General features: G+C 38.4%; 1 protein-coding gene across 2 annotated transcripts in view; it reads left to right on the plus strand.

Annotated features, from left to right (window-relative positions):
* Nucleotides 1–18,051, plus strand: part of LGR5 (leucine rich repeat containing G protein-coupled receptor 5) — a 92,596-nt gene that overhangs the window by 57,057 nt on the left and 17,488 nt on the right. For both annotated transcript variants that reach the window (XM_074870571.1, XM_074870572.1), the window contains 7 exons: nt 7,622–7,837; nt 10,546–10,617; nt 13,233–13,301; nt 16,248–16,319; nt 17,119–17,190; nt 17,298–17,366; nt 17,515–17,586. In XM_074870571.1, coding sequence (XP_074726672.1) covers nt 7,622–7,837; nt 10,546–10,617; nt 13,233–13,301; nt 16,248–16,319; nt 17,119–17,190; nt 17,298–17,366; nt 17,515–17,586 — 642 coding nt within the window. The remainder of the gene's footprint in view (nt 1–7,621; nt 7,838–10,545; nt 10,618–13,232; nt 13,302–16,247; nt 16,320–17,118; nt 17,191–17,297; nt 17,367–17,514; nt 17,587–18,051) is intronic.

The following is an 18,051-nucleotide window of genomic DNA, read 5'->3' on the forward strand; positions in this document are numbered from 1 at the left end:
CTGTCACTGAAGCAAAAAATAAGATTAAACAATATTAAAATCTTCTCCAATTTTATAAAAACCTTTGTAGTTCAATAGTCAACAACAGTTGTGCTACTTTGATTAATAAATGAGTTCAGCTACCACAACCTGGACAATGATTGCATAGGACTCCAGTTCCCTCTGTGGTGAGAGGATTTAAGGAAGTAATCAGAACATGTTGATTTTGAGATGTGGTTTTGATCTCCAAGTTCAGCAGAAGGATATCTTCAGCTTATTTTATGCACTTCAATTTTCCTCTGAAATCAAGTGTGAATGCAAATTATCTGGATTACTAGTCCTAACAATTTAAATGGCATTTATTTCTGTTAACCCAAAAAGAATAAGACATGTTTGCAGGTACCATGATTGAAAAGGAGGAACACACAATCACTGACATGTCACAGCTTAGATCTTGGCAACAGGGTTTGAATGCTGTCTTCCCTGTTACTCACCTTAAGCAAATGTATTTCTTTAGAACTGACTATAAGCAGATGGTTTCTGGATTTTGTGTTTCCCACAGCATCAATAGTTCCATTCTGCTTTTAAATCAAGAAGCCCTTTAGTTATTTTGAATATACCTGTATAGTCCAAAAGCCTTTTCCATCTGTATAGTGATTGGTTTTTCAAACATCATTATTAATTAACAGCTTGTTTTCTGTCCAGCATTTTTCATTTAATGTAAGTATTTGTTTAAATAGGTATCTTTTTTTCTCTAGTGTAATTGTCTTGTCATGTCTAATGACATCCCTTATGTGCCAGAATTGGCATATAATTGAACAAGAAGGGTTTGGTAAAACAGTCAATGACATATCAGTCATTTCTGTTTATTTTTTCCCTGAACATGTAACACAAATTTTATATTACTAGCAACCAATAAGTTGCAGATCTCCATTTGCGAATGTTGCTAAATGAGAAAAGCATAATAGGCACTGCTGATGGAAAAGCAAAGCTTCTGCCATTCTTTTATTGGGACTATTGTAATACAACCCTTTGCAGTGAATTCTACAGATGAAACTTCACTCCCTGTTTATTTTCTTGTTTAGACATCATTGTTAATGAGCAGCTTTTACTGCTGCATTGTCAGACACAGAAACAGTCAAAATCAAGAATAGATCAGGTGCTATCTCACTGCCCATGCCAAACCAGTCATGAAGGACATTTAAAAGCAAGCTTTATTTACTGTATCACCTGCTTTCATTCCTGTAAAATTTAAGAGGACCTTTACTTTATTAGTAGAAAATAGGGCAGAATACAACATAGCCTGTCTTCCAGAGTGCTGGAAACGGTTGATAGAGGGAAAAAATAAACCATCTTTTCTCCCTTGTCAACCTGCAAAGTTGGAATTTAGTGAAGCAAATTAATTTGACTTTACAAGACTTGACTATAACAAGAAAATAGTATCAATGAAATCTGTTTTAAATTTCCTAACAGAATTTGTAAATCGCTAAATTTAAGATATTTTGGTATTTGTGGAGCATCTGATGGTGACACCAAGTTTTACATAAAAGATTATGCAGAACATCTTGGATGTTCTTAGTAATTGCCCAGCTGGAACAGGTCAGCAAATGGATTTTTCATCTTCTCCCTACTCCTCCAAATATTTGACATTTCAAGAGAAGTTTTCATTCTTAATCTGAACAAAGAGTTGAAGACTTTGAGGGCACAGAGTTCTGTATTGCTTCCAGTTCAGGCTTGAAATTAAAAAGCCTTTTTTTTCAGAAATATTAACTTTAAACATTTTTTTCTGGTTTGATGCTTGTGTTAATAATCCCGATTTTTAGTTGAAGACAAAACAACTTTGATGAAATCACATTCTCCCAAGAGAACTGTTTTCATTAAAAGACAGGAGTTTTAATTGTGGTTTTTCATGTCACACCCCATGATAATGAAGCATACAGAAGCTATTATCCTTCTTAGGAAACCTAGTACCTCAACAAGTACCCACAAACCCCCTGAGGAGGAATTTCCCACAGTTTAGATCAAGGTTGTGTGTACCCATGCAGGTGTCTGTACATATACTCAAAGATGTCTCAAAACTCACCATTGCAGTCTCTTCACTTTATTGCATGTCTTAACCAGCCAAGCTACTAGAGCCCTGGTGCACACTGGATAACAGAAGAGTGACCGAAACATGGAGCACTAGTACAATACCAGGCCAGCCCTCTCAGTCACAGACACTTTTCTAGCTTGATAAGGAGCTGAGAGGAAGATGGAGATGCAAGGTTCCCTAAAATGCATGTGCTACTATTTTTTTGGGGTGCAGTCCCTAACTCAACCAGTTGTAGGGCTAGTTGCTTTCAAAATGGGGTGCAGATAGGCTGAACTAGATCAGCAATGCCAGGCCACTGGGTGATGTTCTTTCATCCAGGAGAAGCTACTAAGCATCTGACTCTTCTGTCTTCTGAGTAATCTCAAAAGAGAGGATTTTTTTAATCACATTTGTAAGGGACAGACAAATTTCTCAACCTCAGAACTGCTAGCCAAAAATCATCCCGCATGGCTGAAGCCCATCAGGATGTATACCACATGTATACCACATCCTCCTGGGCACTGTATGATGACAGACTGTGGCTACAGCCACCCTAGCAAAGCAAACAGTGCTGCAGAGTGATCCCAGGCACCGGCCATGACCGTCTGTCCTGTTGCACTGCTAACAGGGTCCTTGGCACACTTTTGACCCTTGCCAGTTGACCCGTGCCAACTAACGTTTGCCTGAACTATTCCCGGATGCCATCTGGCAGTTCACACACCCCTGGGGCCATCCCCAGTAGGTTCTCTGCATACAACCACCTCATTTTGGAGGCTAGGAGAGGTCACCAGCATAACGTGGGCCTCTCTGAGCCAGTTAGCTGCAGGACCTGGGAGCATTCCCAGCCACACCAAATGTGCTGGTCTAGCGGTGGACTCCTGATCTGAGTCTGCAGTCAAGATTCCTAGGATAACGTAACAACTCTGCTGGCCCCCACTTTTTCCCACCTGTGGGAATTGAAGGTATCCAGTATCAGAGCCAATCTTTGTATAAAGATGTTTATAAAGGGTATTGATTGTATATAAAGGGTGTTGATTGATAGCCGGCTGAACATGAGCCAGCAGTGTGCCCAGGTGGCCAAGAAGGCCAATGGCATCCTGGCTTGTATCAGAAATAGCGTGGCCAGCAGGGACAAGGAAGTGATCTTACCCCTGTACTCGGCACTGGTGAGGCTGCACCTCGATTACTGTGTTCAGTTTTGGGCCCCTCACTACAAAAAGGACATTGAATTACTCGAGTGTGTCCAGAGAAGGGCAACAAAGCTGGTGAAGGGTCTGGAGCACATGTCGTACGAGGAGCGGCTGAGGGAACTGGGGTTGTTTAGTCTGGAGAAGAGGAGGCTGAGGGGAGACCTCATTGCCCTCTACAACTACCTGAAAGGAGGTTGCAGAGAGCTGGGGATGAGTCTCTTGAACCAAGTAATAAGCGATAGAACAAGAGGTAATGGCCTCAAGTTGCGCCAGGGAAGGTTTAGACTGGATATTAGGAAGCATTTCTTTACAGAAGGGGTTGTTAGGCGTTGGAATGGGCTGCCCAGGGAGGTGGTGGAGTCCCCCTCCCTGGAGGTGTTTAAGAGTAGGGTCGACATAGCGCTGAGGGATATGGTGTATTTGGGAACTGTCATTGTTGGGTTGATGGTTGGACTGGATGATCTTCAAGGTCTTTTCCAACCTTGATGATTCTGTGATTCTGTAAACATAGCATTGCAATTGGCTATTTGTGCTTTATGCAGTGCACTAGCATCTTGGCCCACCATCTTGAATGCAGGTTTATCAAAACACCTGGGCATCATGTTTGGATATAAAGAGAAACACTAAGGATTGAAACTCCCAGAGCTGCAGAGACCTCCTCATGTAAAACTGAGCATTGGGACAGAAACAAATGCTCGCAAACTGTGACTTGTGACTTTTCTTTTTTGGTCTTGCTGTTGCTACACAGGGTTCTTTGTATCAGTCCTGTAGAAGCCTGTACAAGGGCAGAGCTGAAAGTGAGCTGTGGAAACTGCTGAGCTGGTGTGTTGTAATTAAGCTTTTACAATAGTCCTAGCATTTTCCCCTGTGGACTGAAGGGGATATCCTGCGTAAAGGGCCATGTTTGAAAAACATGGCTCACAATAGCCAGCTATACTTTCATTACATCCACTTTTCAGAGCCAGTTTCAGTGTCACCTGCCATTACTTAGAGGCTTTAGTTAAACTCCTGTGAACAAACTCTTGAGGCAGTCCATGTCACCATACACTAGCAAAGATGGTGGGGCTGCAGGTGATCCCCTCCTGCTTGTTATACCCTCCCCAGAGAGGCCCTTTCCCCAGCCTGTGTCCATCATTGCCCCATGCCTTGTGGCGAGACTTGGCTGTAGCTCCCTGCGTGACAGGGCCAGGTCAGGAGAAGAGGAATATGGTAGGAGAGGAAGAAGCATACCCCTTCTTTAATCCATCATGCCCAAAATCAATCCTCATGTGCTCTCACTTCTTTGCCTCCCCTACCTGTTATGTATAGTCCTTTTCATTTGGTTTTACCTCTCCTATTTTAAACTTAAATGTCAGAAGAAACATTTTGTCCTTGACTTCTTTATCTGTCTGCGTGGCTTTTCTCTTCAGTCCCTTCATTGTATTCAGGCCCTCATCCATTGCAAGAAGAGGCAATCCATCTAATAGCTGTTTCTTTCAGAGGGGAGAATGATGTGGGAGAAAGCTTCTTCCCGATCCCATATCTAGCATTTGATTTAACCCTGAATGAATGAGCAAGACACTCCAACAAGACATTAAGGAATTTCTTGATCACAAGGTACATACAGGTTGTAGCCGGGCTTGCTCTTGAGAGAAGACTCAGAAAAAGGAAAAAAAAATATATCCCCTTAGCAACCTGCAAGTGATGTAAAACTAAGTATCCAGTCATTTTGAATTGATCAAAAAATAAATCTTTTTCGAGCATCCACCTTCACCTGTTTTAGAGTACCAATAAATGTTTACAATTCTATATTAATATCTTTTCATAATTTATGCACAGGAAACACCAGTGAGATACAGTCCACATAGCTCAAGCATTTGCTTTGAAACGTTTGGACATTTTAAGTGAGCTCATGGTGAATTTCATACTGGCTGCTTTATTTACATGCTGCCTATCAGAAAAGATCGAGCATTTCTGTTTCCCTAAATTGGTTCTCTCTGGAATATAATAGCAGCTTTCAAACTCACCACATGTTATCTATATATTTTCAGTTATAAATAGGGTCATGTTTGTGAGTTAATGGGTTTAGTTCTAGAAGTGCCAAAACTTTGATCAACACATATAAAACAATTGGCTGAAAACGGCTGTTTTGATCAATGGTTTATACATCAGTGTGCATTACCTACGGTATGACTGGAAACATAACCAGTCATAATATCTGCAGGAGGGAAAATGGTACTTGGAAATTTTAGAAAGATTAGATAACAAAAGAGCACTTTAGGCAGTACTTCTTACGAGCACTTGCAATATACGTAATCCAGTTACAGGACCTGCACCACAAATCATTGTAGCTTCTTGCTTTCTTCCAAGCTTTATTTAAACAATAATTCAGCTACCTAGAATTTAATTTATATTGCAGCAGTCCTGTTTTTCTTTCTGTGTTGTGTATTTTGTTTACATAGCCAGTGGTGGGTCTGTATTTGGAAACTTCAGCTATAAAAAAAAAAATCTGTTCCTTCATTTGCTACCAAATATTGGTAAGATAAAAATCCTGGTCTCACTGACAACAGCAGAAGTAGTGCCATTTCAGCCACAGGATCACATACAAACAACTGACTGTTGACTTCACCATGCGGCCAGGCATCCTGTGAGTAACTCCGGTGGAGTCAATGGGGACATGAGAGCTGCACAGGCAGGCTTCATATTGAATAAGATGTTAACTCTAATACAGTAACACATTTAGTTTGAATAAAGCCTCCATTCTTTAATCAGTGTAACTGTCAAACTAAGGCAACTGTAACTTCTTAGTTTACATACCAGCATCACCCAGGGAAGACATTTACTTCTGACTGAACACAAAAAACCTCATCTACTCATTCAAATTATACCTTATTTGAAAACACAGGCGTAGCATGGTTGTTGCCTGGGGAATGGGGGAGGTACAGCATGAGTATTTCTAAACATTTCCAGCCTCACCCATTTGTTGACAGACCCTTGAGTTATTTTGGAAGCTCTGTCTCTGCTGCCTGACATGTCAGTTATTAAATTGAAAATTTAATTGTACAAGGGCTTTGACACTGAACTTTATAAATTTGTTCCAACTGACCTTGTCTCAGTTATTTGCCAGCCTGGCACGGAGCCTTAGCAGTCATTATTTGTTCTCATGCAGTAGGTAGGAGCAGCATGGAACAGGAGATAGAATGGACCTGACATTTTACATGACTCTAAATGAGGAAGCAGCTTTAAATAAAGAGATTAGTATGCTCACCACAAAGAGTATTGATTTCTCTCAAACAGACCAAATTTAGGTTGTACAGAATTACTTCTTTGTACCCTGGGTGTGGCTGTTTGGTCTGTAGTGTTTTCAAACATCTATTTAAATTTATTTCTGTTTCACTATTCACTTAATTACTCCTCTGGACAGACATCTTCAAGAAAAGTTATAGAGTGTGGCTTTCATGTTCTGAACAAGGTACAAGTCACTACAACACATTAAAAGCAGAAAAAGTGTGTCAGAGTACAGACCACCATCTGAATGTTTCACAAAGTTTCAGAAATCTGAAGCACACTTTTAAATCTTTCCCTGAAAGCATCACAATGGGAAAGCAAAACAGAGCAAAATCAAAAGCCAATGAATATATGACATAGTATTTCTAATGCCACATCTGCAAAAGGTTCAGTAGATTTAATCGTTATTTGCACAAGTATGAGAGCAAGGTATCACCTGCAGACTGAAGAGGTACAATGTGCATCTGGGCTCCCTCTGTTGGCTCTGCAGCAACCTAAGTGTATTTAAGAACTTCTTTTTCAAAATAAATACATCACATTAGCAATACTAATCTCTATTTAAAAACCGTTTTAATCCACTACTGAAAAATGTGAACTTCAGTGTTCGTTAGAATCATTGGAATAAACCATATTTAAGAAAAGGTAAGACAGGAACAGAAACTCATAAGTGAGTTTTATTTTTGGCTCTTAGAATGGGTGTCTAGTGTATGGAAATCCAAATCATCTTTCAGCTCAGTGATTTAAAGGTTCTGAAAAAGAATCTCTAGCTGAGTTGCTTGCACTTTTTTATCCCATACTTTCAAATAATTGGGAAGGGAAACAAATTTATACCTGGTCTGTAGAGAAGCTCTCCTCAAAAATCATCAGTGTGAACTGTCAGTGAGTTGATGGCTGCAAAGGAGAGCTGTCTGCAGAGAGCCAGCTGATGAAGAGACTTGTAAACACAATGTGAGGTCTCAGGCTGAGGCTGCAAGCAAGATGGAAATGAAAAATGGATGTGGCAACCCATGTCCATCCTTTGGGGTTGTGTTCTTGGTTGTAACTTCTGATAGCCATTGTGTAAGTCCACTGTTCTTTTCTCAGAGTCAATTTTCTCTATTTCTTTTTCTCCTAGACGTCTGGATGCCAACCACATCAACTATGTGCCCCCCGACTGCTTCAATGGCTTGGTCTCCCTTAGACACCTGTGGCTAGATGATAATTCTTTGACAGAAATTCCCGTCCAAGCTTTTAGAAGTTTACCAGCACTTCAGGCAATGACATTGGCACTGAACAAAATCCATTACATACCAGACTATGCTTTTGGAAACCTCTCTAGTTTGGTAGTTCTGTAAGTTTTATTGATTGCTTTTTAGACATAGTCTCAACTTCTGTGCAGGGCTTTAACTCTTGCAGATGCAATGTTTAATTTAGAAGTTGCTTGAGACAACCTTTAATAATTAAATATTCCTCTAGTCCCACCACAGTTGGCAAATGATAGGTAAATAGGTTTATACAGAGGTTAATTAAACATCTGTTTTGTCTTACAGTGTTAGTATTAACTTGATATCTTGGGGCTATAAATCTGTAGTTTCCCTTCTACATTTGCACTAGGCTTAGTGATATTCTTTTACCAAGAGGTCGATTTTGTTTAGTGAGTAAAGTGTTCTTTTTGAAATGTAAATTAAGTTTTCTGGATTGTAAATGTACTACAAACTATAATTTTAAGAAATTATCTTGGAGAAGCAGATTTTTTGCGTCTTCCTACAGTTAAGCTAGTATTTGCTAAATCACTTGTTTTGATCTAGCTTAAAAGTTTCCTTCTCCAATAATGAACTATGTAAAGGAGTTAAAAAATCACCCTATCTGGTCAGCAAAACAAACAGGAAGAGATGGATTGTGTGCCCTTTAAGATTCTAAGGCTGAATGAGGGAAGATTAGAAATAGGAAATGAACTGAAAGTTTTCTGGATGACTTGGAAAGAATGCTGACCAGTAGAAGAAGTATGCATTTCCCTTCATAGAAAGTATATGTAGTTTTGTATTCTGTTATGTGTGCACACCAGTTGAGCTAAATGAAACATGCGTAGTTCACACTAAAGACTGCAAGATATGCTGTGGAGTGTGATTTTAGCTTTTTATCTTCTGGGAAAAGTGGAAAAAATTCTAGACTGGCTAGAGAAACTGAGGTGGAGAAGTTATTTCAGGATACTTCAGAAAATGTTAGCATTATTAAAGAGAGAATAATATATTCAAGCTTTACAAGCTGTCTGAAATCAGTGTGTAAGACACTTAGTATATTTCAGCATATTCTATTCTAGCCCCAGTGTAAGCATTGAACCTGGCACACGCCAGGGTTCTTTATTGACAGTTATAATCACCATCTCTGCTAGTGCTTAATATATTCATATACGCATATATGAAATGAGGAGTAAACAGCTGCTTTGTGCTGCAAAATCTTTGCCTTCTGTTTACATTAAGTATTAATCCCATTCAAATTAAAGAGTGGATGGACTTGTCATTTGACTAAGCTTCTAGACTTATCTCAGTAATGCTAAAGACAAGAGGCTGTCTTGAATGTTGTTCTCTAGATCCCTACCAGAAATGTAGTGATAAGAGGACAGTTAAGAAATACAGGAGAAAATTATTTCTTTTCTGCTCAGTTAGGATTCCTTAATTTAGATCTGCCTTGCTTATTTCTAATCTTCTGGGCTCCATATTGGTTACTAATTGAATCATTCCTCATGACCTACAAGATGTGATATTTTTTGCTCATCTAAATCTTTGTGTGTGGTTCTGCTTTCTTTTGTTTGCTACTCTATACAGTCTGGCAAATTTTCAACTCAGTGCAAAAATGCATGGTCAGTTGGAGCAGGTCTGAAGCTCTATCATTAAAGATCCAAATATAATTGGAATGTGGAGATGCACTCTTCATGGTAACTAAAGCATTAAAGGTCAGTGTAGTCATTAAAAACAAAAGTTGATTAGGTTTCTTCCTAGGAAAGGAAAAAGCCACAGAACATTTCCATTTTGCCATCGGAATCCCTGCCTTTTATGGACAGGTAGACTCAATTTCTGTAGGTTCTGCAGAACATTCAGAGAGCCTCTGATCTTTAACATTCTTTTCAGACCAGAATAAAGCATTGAAGGGAAAGTGCCTAGCAGCCCCTCATTCACAGATCTTTTCTTTTAAGGTGCTACTCACAGAGTTTCCCTCCACTATTAGGGGTAGAGTGTCAAGAATAAAATAAAAGGAAAAAGGCATCCTTTTTAAAAAACAACCTGAAGTGGCTCCAAGTTGTATCTGCTCACATTAATGAGCTTCACACAGAGTGGGGTTTTTCCATGTCAGTCTAAAAGACTTAGAAGTAGGCAGCACTGCGAGCCTTCATGCAGGGAAGTTGGTTGAAATATATAACAAAATTACTTTCAATTGCTAAACATTTGAGAAAGTAATTGTTGATTTTTATAGTTTCAAAGGAAGGCAAGTTACAAGCACTTTTAAGATTGGTTAGTTTACTCATCTTACTAAAGCTATGACTTTTTTGTCCTATGGCTTTGTGTCTTCTTTCATTTTGCAAACCTAATGCCAGTTTCCTGTCTGCCATATTATCCATCTCTTCATCTGCTCCTGTTCTGTGCCATACCCTGTAACACCTCTGAATATACATCTTCCAAATACACACCTCACACGCCACATAGTTTTTGAGACATGTTGGTTAACCATCATTGAGAATATGTCTACAATTTCCCAGTATTCAATATGCAAACCCCAACCTGGAACTCCAGGATATACCCTTTTTAAACAATATCTAGGTGGTTTTAAAACAGATCCCTTCTATGAAACCAAATGGAAGCCTGTGTGGGTGGGGAGATACCGGGAGAAAGGGGGGAAGGCAGTGGAGGTGGCCTCTGTACATGCTCTTGCAAAAGCATGACTTGCATATAATCAGTGCATGCCTGAAAATAAGTTTCTTTTCATTTAACCATCAAAATGTTTTGCTTAAGTCCACTGTGTGCAGTGTGCTTTCCTGACTGTGTGCTTAATGTTCCCCTGCAGACATCTCCATAACAATAGAATCTATTCCCTGGGAAAGAAATGCTTTGATGGGCTCCACAGCCTAGAGACTTTGTGAGTTGACCTCTTATTTGTTTCCTTTTTTTTAGAGTGTTTTCATTAATATTCTGAAAGAATAAAAATAGCCTAAAAGCCAAATGAGGTTTTTGGCTTGCCTAATCACTACAGGATCTAAGTGATGGTTTACAATGACTCTATGTGGCAAATCCTATTTTTTACTATAAAACTAGTTTGCCTTTTTAATAAGCATTGTCAATTGATAAATTGTTTGAAGGACAATTGAAAACTGTACTGAGCATTGAAAAAGAAGTGGCTATTCATGAACAGTTATGTTTGCCTAGTTTAGTACTATTTATTTGACTTGTTTAATCAATAAAGCTAATAGCTAGATTGGGAAATTGTCACAATGAAAAGCTTTAAAATTAAGAAACTGTCTCACCATAGAGGAGGGTTACAAAATTAAATGGTTTTATTTTTTTTATCCCTGGAAATAGCAAAAGTGCCAGGTAGCCAAATTATGCATGTGTTTTACAAGAGTCGAAGAGGAATGTTTCAGTTGTATCCAAGGCTTTGTGTTTGAAGAGCTCTGATAAAGAGTAGCACTGGTAAAGACTAAAATTTCCTCAAGTTTTCACCACAGTTCTGTTCAGACCAATTCAAATTTTCTTGAGTTTTCTAAAAAAACCAAATTCTACAGTAGAGCACCAAACAAGAACACAGTGCTGATGGTTAGCACAAAGTATTTCACTGCAGAGTCAGTTGAATAAAGATATTGTCTGCTAGAGTAGGCCACAGACCCCAAAAATGCTACAGGGACAGTAGAACCTTGCATATCCTTCCCCCTGGCACTTGCCACAGTCAGCTGCATCATTTTCAGAGATTTTAGATATTTCACCCAACAAGGAGAGAGGCTAAAAGGCCTGTTATAAGGAACAACTAGACAAAGTTTCAGACATGAATAATGCTAGTCTAAAGTCGACTATTTGCTTTCTCATCCATAGAACTATGTACTGCCCACTTTCATGTTTCATTAAGATCAGAAGGCAAGAAGTTTGGGACTTTTTTTTTTTGTCACTAGTTTTGATTACATTGATCCCTTGCCACTGAATTGCAGTTTTACAATTTTGACTTTTAGCCGGCAGTGAGTTGAGAGGAAGTCCCTTAGTGTTGCACGGGAAAGGGGGACGGGAAAGGGAGAAGGAAAATGTAATTGTTTGTTTTGTTTTTTTAAGTGAGATTCACATGGCACTTGGTCAAAAATGGGGAAAAACAGAACAATGGAGTAAGTAATTGCAAACCCAGTCCCAGCCACCTGGCATGAAAGAGATGAGGACAGTCAGGAACCTGGGAATAAGTGTAGGTGCAGCCACTTCACTGCAATAGGAGAATGTAGCACTCGCCTCAAGCACAGTAGTTGCATATTGTATAGACTGGTTTCCAGATAGTTTCAAGATAATCTAAAGAGATCTTGGTGTAAATGATGGACAGCAGCTTTAAGGTCATTTGTTTTATTCGACACATAGGTCTGGAAATCACATATGACTGGAGGGCAAAAACAAACCATACATGACTGTAATCTCTTTTTGTCAATAAGCAGGAGAGAGAGATTTACAAGCAGGAAGGAAAGCCTTGTTGAGTTCAGACAGCAGTTTCCTGCCCGCATTACTTCAGTCTGATACTATTTCAATTTCAATCTATTGTAAACTCTGATTTGTGTTTTGCCTCTTCAAAAAGGCTTTTGCTCAAGTTTTTCAGACTATATTCTTCAGAAAGCAGTGCCAGAGAGCATCACAGTAAACTGGCATACCTCAATTTTAGTTTCAGGTGTCTCCTGAATGCTAAAGGATGCACATGTCATGCTGAGGGCAGAAGTAGGCTTATAGTCCATTCAACCTACCAGAATAAAGTCTTATTACCATTGCAGCATGAGCAGTTCTTAAAGGAGAGGTCACTACCCTAGTTGAACTACGGTTTTTACAATTTGGTTTACAATGGGGTTAGAAACATTCTCCATACGAATATTGACAAATCTTAACATTAACAATACAGTTAATGGTAACGTTGAACTTACTGTATGTTTTCTCACTTGTTTTAGACAGAGGAAGATTACCCCAAATCATTTTTACCCTCCAAACTCCAGTATCTCTTATTTTTACTACTTAACCATTGGGAAATATCTCTTCAGAGATTTTTTCATCAGAAAAAAAAAAAAAAAGAAGAATACGAATACAACTAGACAGTGAGTCATAGGCAAATGAAACCTTTATAGTGAGATATATTAGCCATGGAAAATGCACCTTGCCATACAAAGCTGTTGAATATTCTATTTGAAATATTTTTTTTCCAATTAATACTTTCAAGCAACGAGAAGGATGGGCAATTTACAAAACAGCAAATCCCTTAATGGTATCTGAATCCATGTATGTTTTCTTTATTGCAGAATAGCTAAGATATAACTAAAAATAGGATGCTGATAAAAAATAGGAATGATAATGTGCCCTAAATAGAGTTTGTTGGAAAACATCCATACACTTTTGAGGATTTCCTGACTTTTAGCTGTATGTATTTATTCAATGCATGGAAGGTGATATTTCATTACAAATGCCAACAATTCTATGTTATCTGTTATGCAGTGCATAACCTAAATAATATAATCTATTTTCACACAGAGATTTAAATTACAACAGTCTGGACGAGTTCCCCACCGCTATCAGGACACTAACAAACCTAAAAGAACTGTAAGTACAGAGCTCATATTAGGAAGGAGGATGTTTTGTCTAGCATGTGATTATTTTTTCTAATGCTGATGATTTTATCAGTAATCCTTAAAAACTGATATCCTAGGAAAAACTAATAAACATGCCAACATGCATAAAAGATCATTTTCAACGTTCAGTTTAGAGCATTCAGGTTCTGACAACTTCTACTTTTATACTGCATTGTGCAGTGCGGTTTTTCCAGGAACTTCATCCTTGGACTACAGTAAATAATAAACACAATTAGTGCACTTTGACTCCCAAACACAACAGTTGGATATTGCAAACAATCCAATATATCACAGCCTTCTAGTCTAAGAAGAAGAAGGTGTGGCACCCTAATTAGCCCATCAGGTTTAAATGGCTTTACCTTCTTCCCTCCCTCCTCCCCATTAAATTAAAGCAGTTTCTTTTCAACATAAATAGTCCTTTGTAATACTGTAAATAAAACACTTCTGGATGCACAGATGTAGTTTGCATTTAAAAAATTCAGCAATTAAACTGGCAAAGCTTATTGTAAGAAACAGCTGAATTATAAAAATTGAATGACATTATATTCACATGTCATACACACAATGTACACATCAGTGCATATGTTCAGAATTCTTTCCATTTGAATTATTTACCATGTTACTGGTACCATCAGCACAGATTTTTGAAAAAAATAGGTAATCATATACTAGTTGGACACGGTTGTACCTCTGCTATATCACAAACTTAGATCTTAAAGCCGCTTTAAGTATCCACCTGGGATTTTTTCCAAAGCAAGGACCCCCAGGCAGTGATGACTCTAGCTCAGCACCTCCAGTGTTGGCAGAGTGGGGCTCTGAAGGAGGGAGTGGGGCTATGAGTTTCTCAGCCCAATTATTCTCAGCTGCTGTTAAGCCATCTGTCAGCTGAAATAAGGTGTATGAAATCCAGTGGCCTTACAGGATTGCCTTTTTGCTGACCTCTGGAGTCAGTAGCCGAACATGAATAACCCAGGTTTGCAGTAAATGCACCTTGCCCAGTCCAGCAAAGTGCCTGATAATGCTTGAGATTACTTACAGACCCCTGTAGTACTTCACTTCTAAGTATCAAACATACTGTTTCAGATGAGCTCCTAGGTGCAAGAAATCTTTAGAGTGTGAAATTGCAACCTGACATCCCAAATCCAGCACCAATTATGAGACCGTGTGCTTCAGTGCTTTGTTTGGGCCCCAAAGTTGATCTTATAAGCACAAGACGGCTCCCATGAGGTTGTGCATGCCCTGCTGTTCTCACCCAAGTGGGAGCCCAGGTCCACAGAGGTTCAGCTCATTGCAGGGCCATCTTATTAAGGGTGTTTCTGGGTGGGACCTCATTTCTCTCTCAGAATTTGTGCCTCCAAGCAACCATTCAGAGCTGGAGATCTGCTGGCAAGTGGCCAGTGAGTCAGTGCCATATCTGTTTGATACTACAGGGACACCATTGCCCAGATGCTCTGCACTACAAGGTCTCAGCTGTAGGAATAGTTCTCTCTCCCAAGTAAGTGGGTATAGCTGTTACCCAAAATTAATGCATACATAATGTTTTCCAGACTGAATTTTGAAGATACCTATAGATGCATTTTTCTCAGTGTGGCCTTAATATAGTTTTTTTACCCAGGCTATGAAGGCCTTCAGTTCAGACAGGGTGTATCACTTGGTTACAGTGCCCCAGGGCACAGGCTGCAGCCCTGAGCATGCTCTGTTTCTGACCAGTTCAGAAGTGCTTCAGGCTCTTCTGTGCATAAATGCACTGGAGTCTGCTCTTGGTTGATGATGGGGCTGCTCCCTCCCTCTGGCTTAAGTCAGAATGGTGATGGGGGGCCAGATACTGCCCTGGGAAGTAATCATGCCATTTCCTTATCTTTTCTGCCATGCAAGGAATTCCATTCAATACAGCCACAAAACCAGCCTGTTTACTGGTTCTAGATTAAATGGGATCCTCATATTGCTTAGAGTCTGAATCTGCATGGATGCAGTTTTTATTGCATGCAAAAGAACTAGGGATTTAGAGCCTTGCTCTGTGGCTCATCAGCAGTAGCACAATGCCTAAACAAGTAAAGCCAATAATGTGGGACCTGTTCAAGTAATGACCAAGCGTGCTTGCATCAGTGAACAATTTGAGGCTTTCTAAATGCATAAATTTAAGCTGGGAAGCCTTTTTCATACCCGACTGAACTAATGGGAGTTTCCCACACAAATCATCATTGTTCTTTTGAAATCTTAGTTGTATCTTTTGTTTTTCACAATGGAGAATTACTCATATGAATAAAATCCAGTAATTAATGATGAGACAAACATTTGACCCTCTATCCAGCAGGCACAACTACACTGGATAGTTTGTTCATGTCCACATTTAAAATATTTCAACAAAAGGTGGTTGTGGGAGGCTCAACATATTACAATATAATGTATAAAATCATTTACTTGATAAACGTATGCAATCCATTATTATCCCAGCAAAAGAAATAGTTGCAGTTTAACAAGTACAGGGGAAATATATATACTGTTTTATTGTTATTTATTTAAGTATTAATATTTAACTATTAATGTTATTAGTTTGTATGTGTGTCTGTATATTTACATTAGATCTATATACATACAAATATATATGCAAATTCATAAATACAGGACATACAGCTACAAAGCATTTTCCTACTGAGGGCATCTGAATTTTAAAATGCCATTTTGCAGTTTACTTCATCAGAATGGTTTTGTTCATTCAGAAAAGTGCAGAATTCCAGCTATTTTGGTTTTTTCTTTTCTTTTGCTTTTTTCAGTTCCATCTTGTCCCAGAAAACAAGGACATACCTTTACATACAGACACTTTTCTTACTATAAACAAAAAAAATTGTTGTGCGTTGTGAATACAGATTGTGCCTTTTTTTTTTTCTTACTGTGTAAACCATTTTTCCTTTTGTAGGGGATTTCATAGCAATAACATCAAGTCAATACCTGAGCGTGCATTTGTGGGTAATCCATCACTTATTACAATGTAAGTGATAAGAGTCTTTCAGTGACTCTTATTAGAGAATGTGGAACTAAGTATTGTATTTGTGGCTGTCAAATAGCTCTTCTTGTGAGCGTACTGTGTAGCACATCATTATACAAGCAAACAAGCTCTTATCTTTCCATATTCATGGATGCCCTGTTTAAGGGAAGCGAGTAGTGGTCTCTGCCCTTTGACCTTTTATTTGAACTATTTCTTCTAAGTCTCTTAGCATTACTGTCAATGTAGAAGCTAGCAAAAATTACTCTTGATGGATTCCAGTCTGAGTTCCCATTGTCTTACATGAGAATGCATTTAACAGGCAAACCTCAAAATAAGAAATTGTAAAATAAATGTAAGAAAAATGGGGACTCATTTTGAGCAATATATTCTATGAGTAAAAGCAGCGTGACTTCAAAAGTGAAAGGGAACCTCTTCTGAGTAGGTGAAGTTCTGACTTTGTCACCTGCTGACCTTAGATTTGTCTCAGGTCATAACTATGTTCTTCATATTTGGATTCCTGTCTTTGCAAACCTGGGAGGAAGAGGGAATATTTTGTTGACTGGCTTCTGGCTTTAAAACTAAGAAAACAATGACTACTTGAATATTCAAAATGTGAAATGTGGTTGATAGATACAGATTAGTGGATGAGAAAACCCCAGAGATTCACCTCTGCTACAATCAGAGGTGCACAGTCTGTGATTCATCGTGGAGAGTTTACTCATTTGCTTATAGTATAATCATGTAATATATTTAGAAACTTAAAATATTTTTCATAAAATGTCTTTTTATCCTCTTTTTGCAGACATTTTTATGATAACCCTATCCAGCTTGTTGGAAAATCTGCTTTTCAACACTTACCAGAACTCAGAACTCTGTATGTGTTTACATTTTTATTTTAAATGTCTTTATATATTGCAGTATTAGAGTTGTCCCACACTTCCCTCACCTCAATTGTATTAAAATTATGTTTTTGAATTCTAGGACTTTAAATGGTGCATCACAAATAACAGAGTTTCCTGATCTGACAGGGACTACGAGTCTGGAGAGTTTGTAAGTGCTAGAGAAGCATTTTTGCTTCGTTTTATTTTTTTGGATACTGACTTATTTTAAAGAATGTCCTAAAAAATATATTTGTCTTGCAATCTTTAAAAAGTGATCTATTTTTTCCCTTTTTTTTTTAAATAAATACTTTCAACAGGACACTAACAGGAGCACAGATCACCTCTCTCCCCAAATCAGCTTGTGACCAGTTACCTAATCTCCAAGTGCTGTACGTTTCAGTAAGATTATTAACATTACATTAATGCAAGAGATTAATGGATAAATGAAATCATTATGATTTTTAAATTACCCAATTACTGCTATTTCTGTGTATCACATTACTTCCTAGGAAATCAGCTGAGGGAGCGGGCCCCCACGTTACTCAAAAAGTTCACAACCCCCACTTATCAGTCAGGTTTTCCTATAAATTGCTGAAAAAGATAATCACTTCGCATATTTTTAGGAAAGGGTAAAACAGTTCTTGATTTTATTTAAAAAACAACAGAACTACCTTATTTTCATTCATTCTGTCTCTCCTACAGTAGTCTGAGGTTTTTTTTCCTCACTGAGGAAGATAATTCAGTGAAGTGAATGGAAAGTATAACTGAGTAAGGAGTGCAGTTTTAAGTCCTTGTTATGCTCCTCTTTTAGTTTCGTTTCCAACCAGACATAAGTAGCTGACTGAAACTTTAAT

Source organism: Strix uralensis, chromosome 5 (genome assembly GCF_047716275.1).
Source record: "Strix uralensis isolate ZFMK-TIS-50842 chromosome 5, bStrUra1, whole genome shotgun sequence".
Lineage (NCBI taxonomy): Eukaryota > Metazoa > Chordata > Aves > Strigiformes > Strigidae > Strix > Strix uralensis.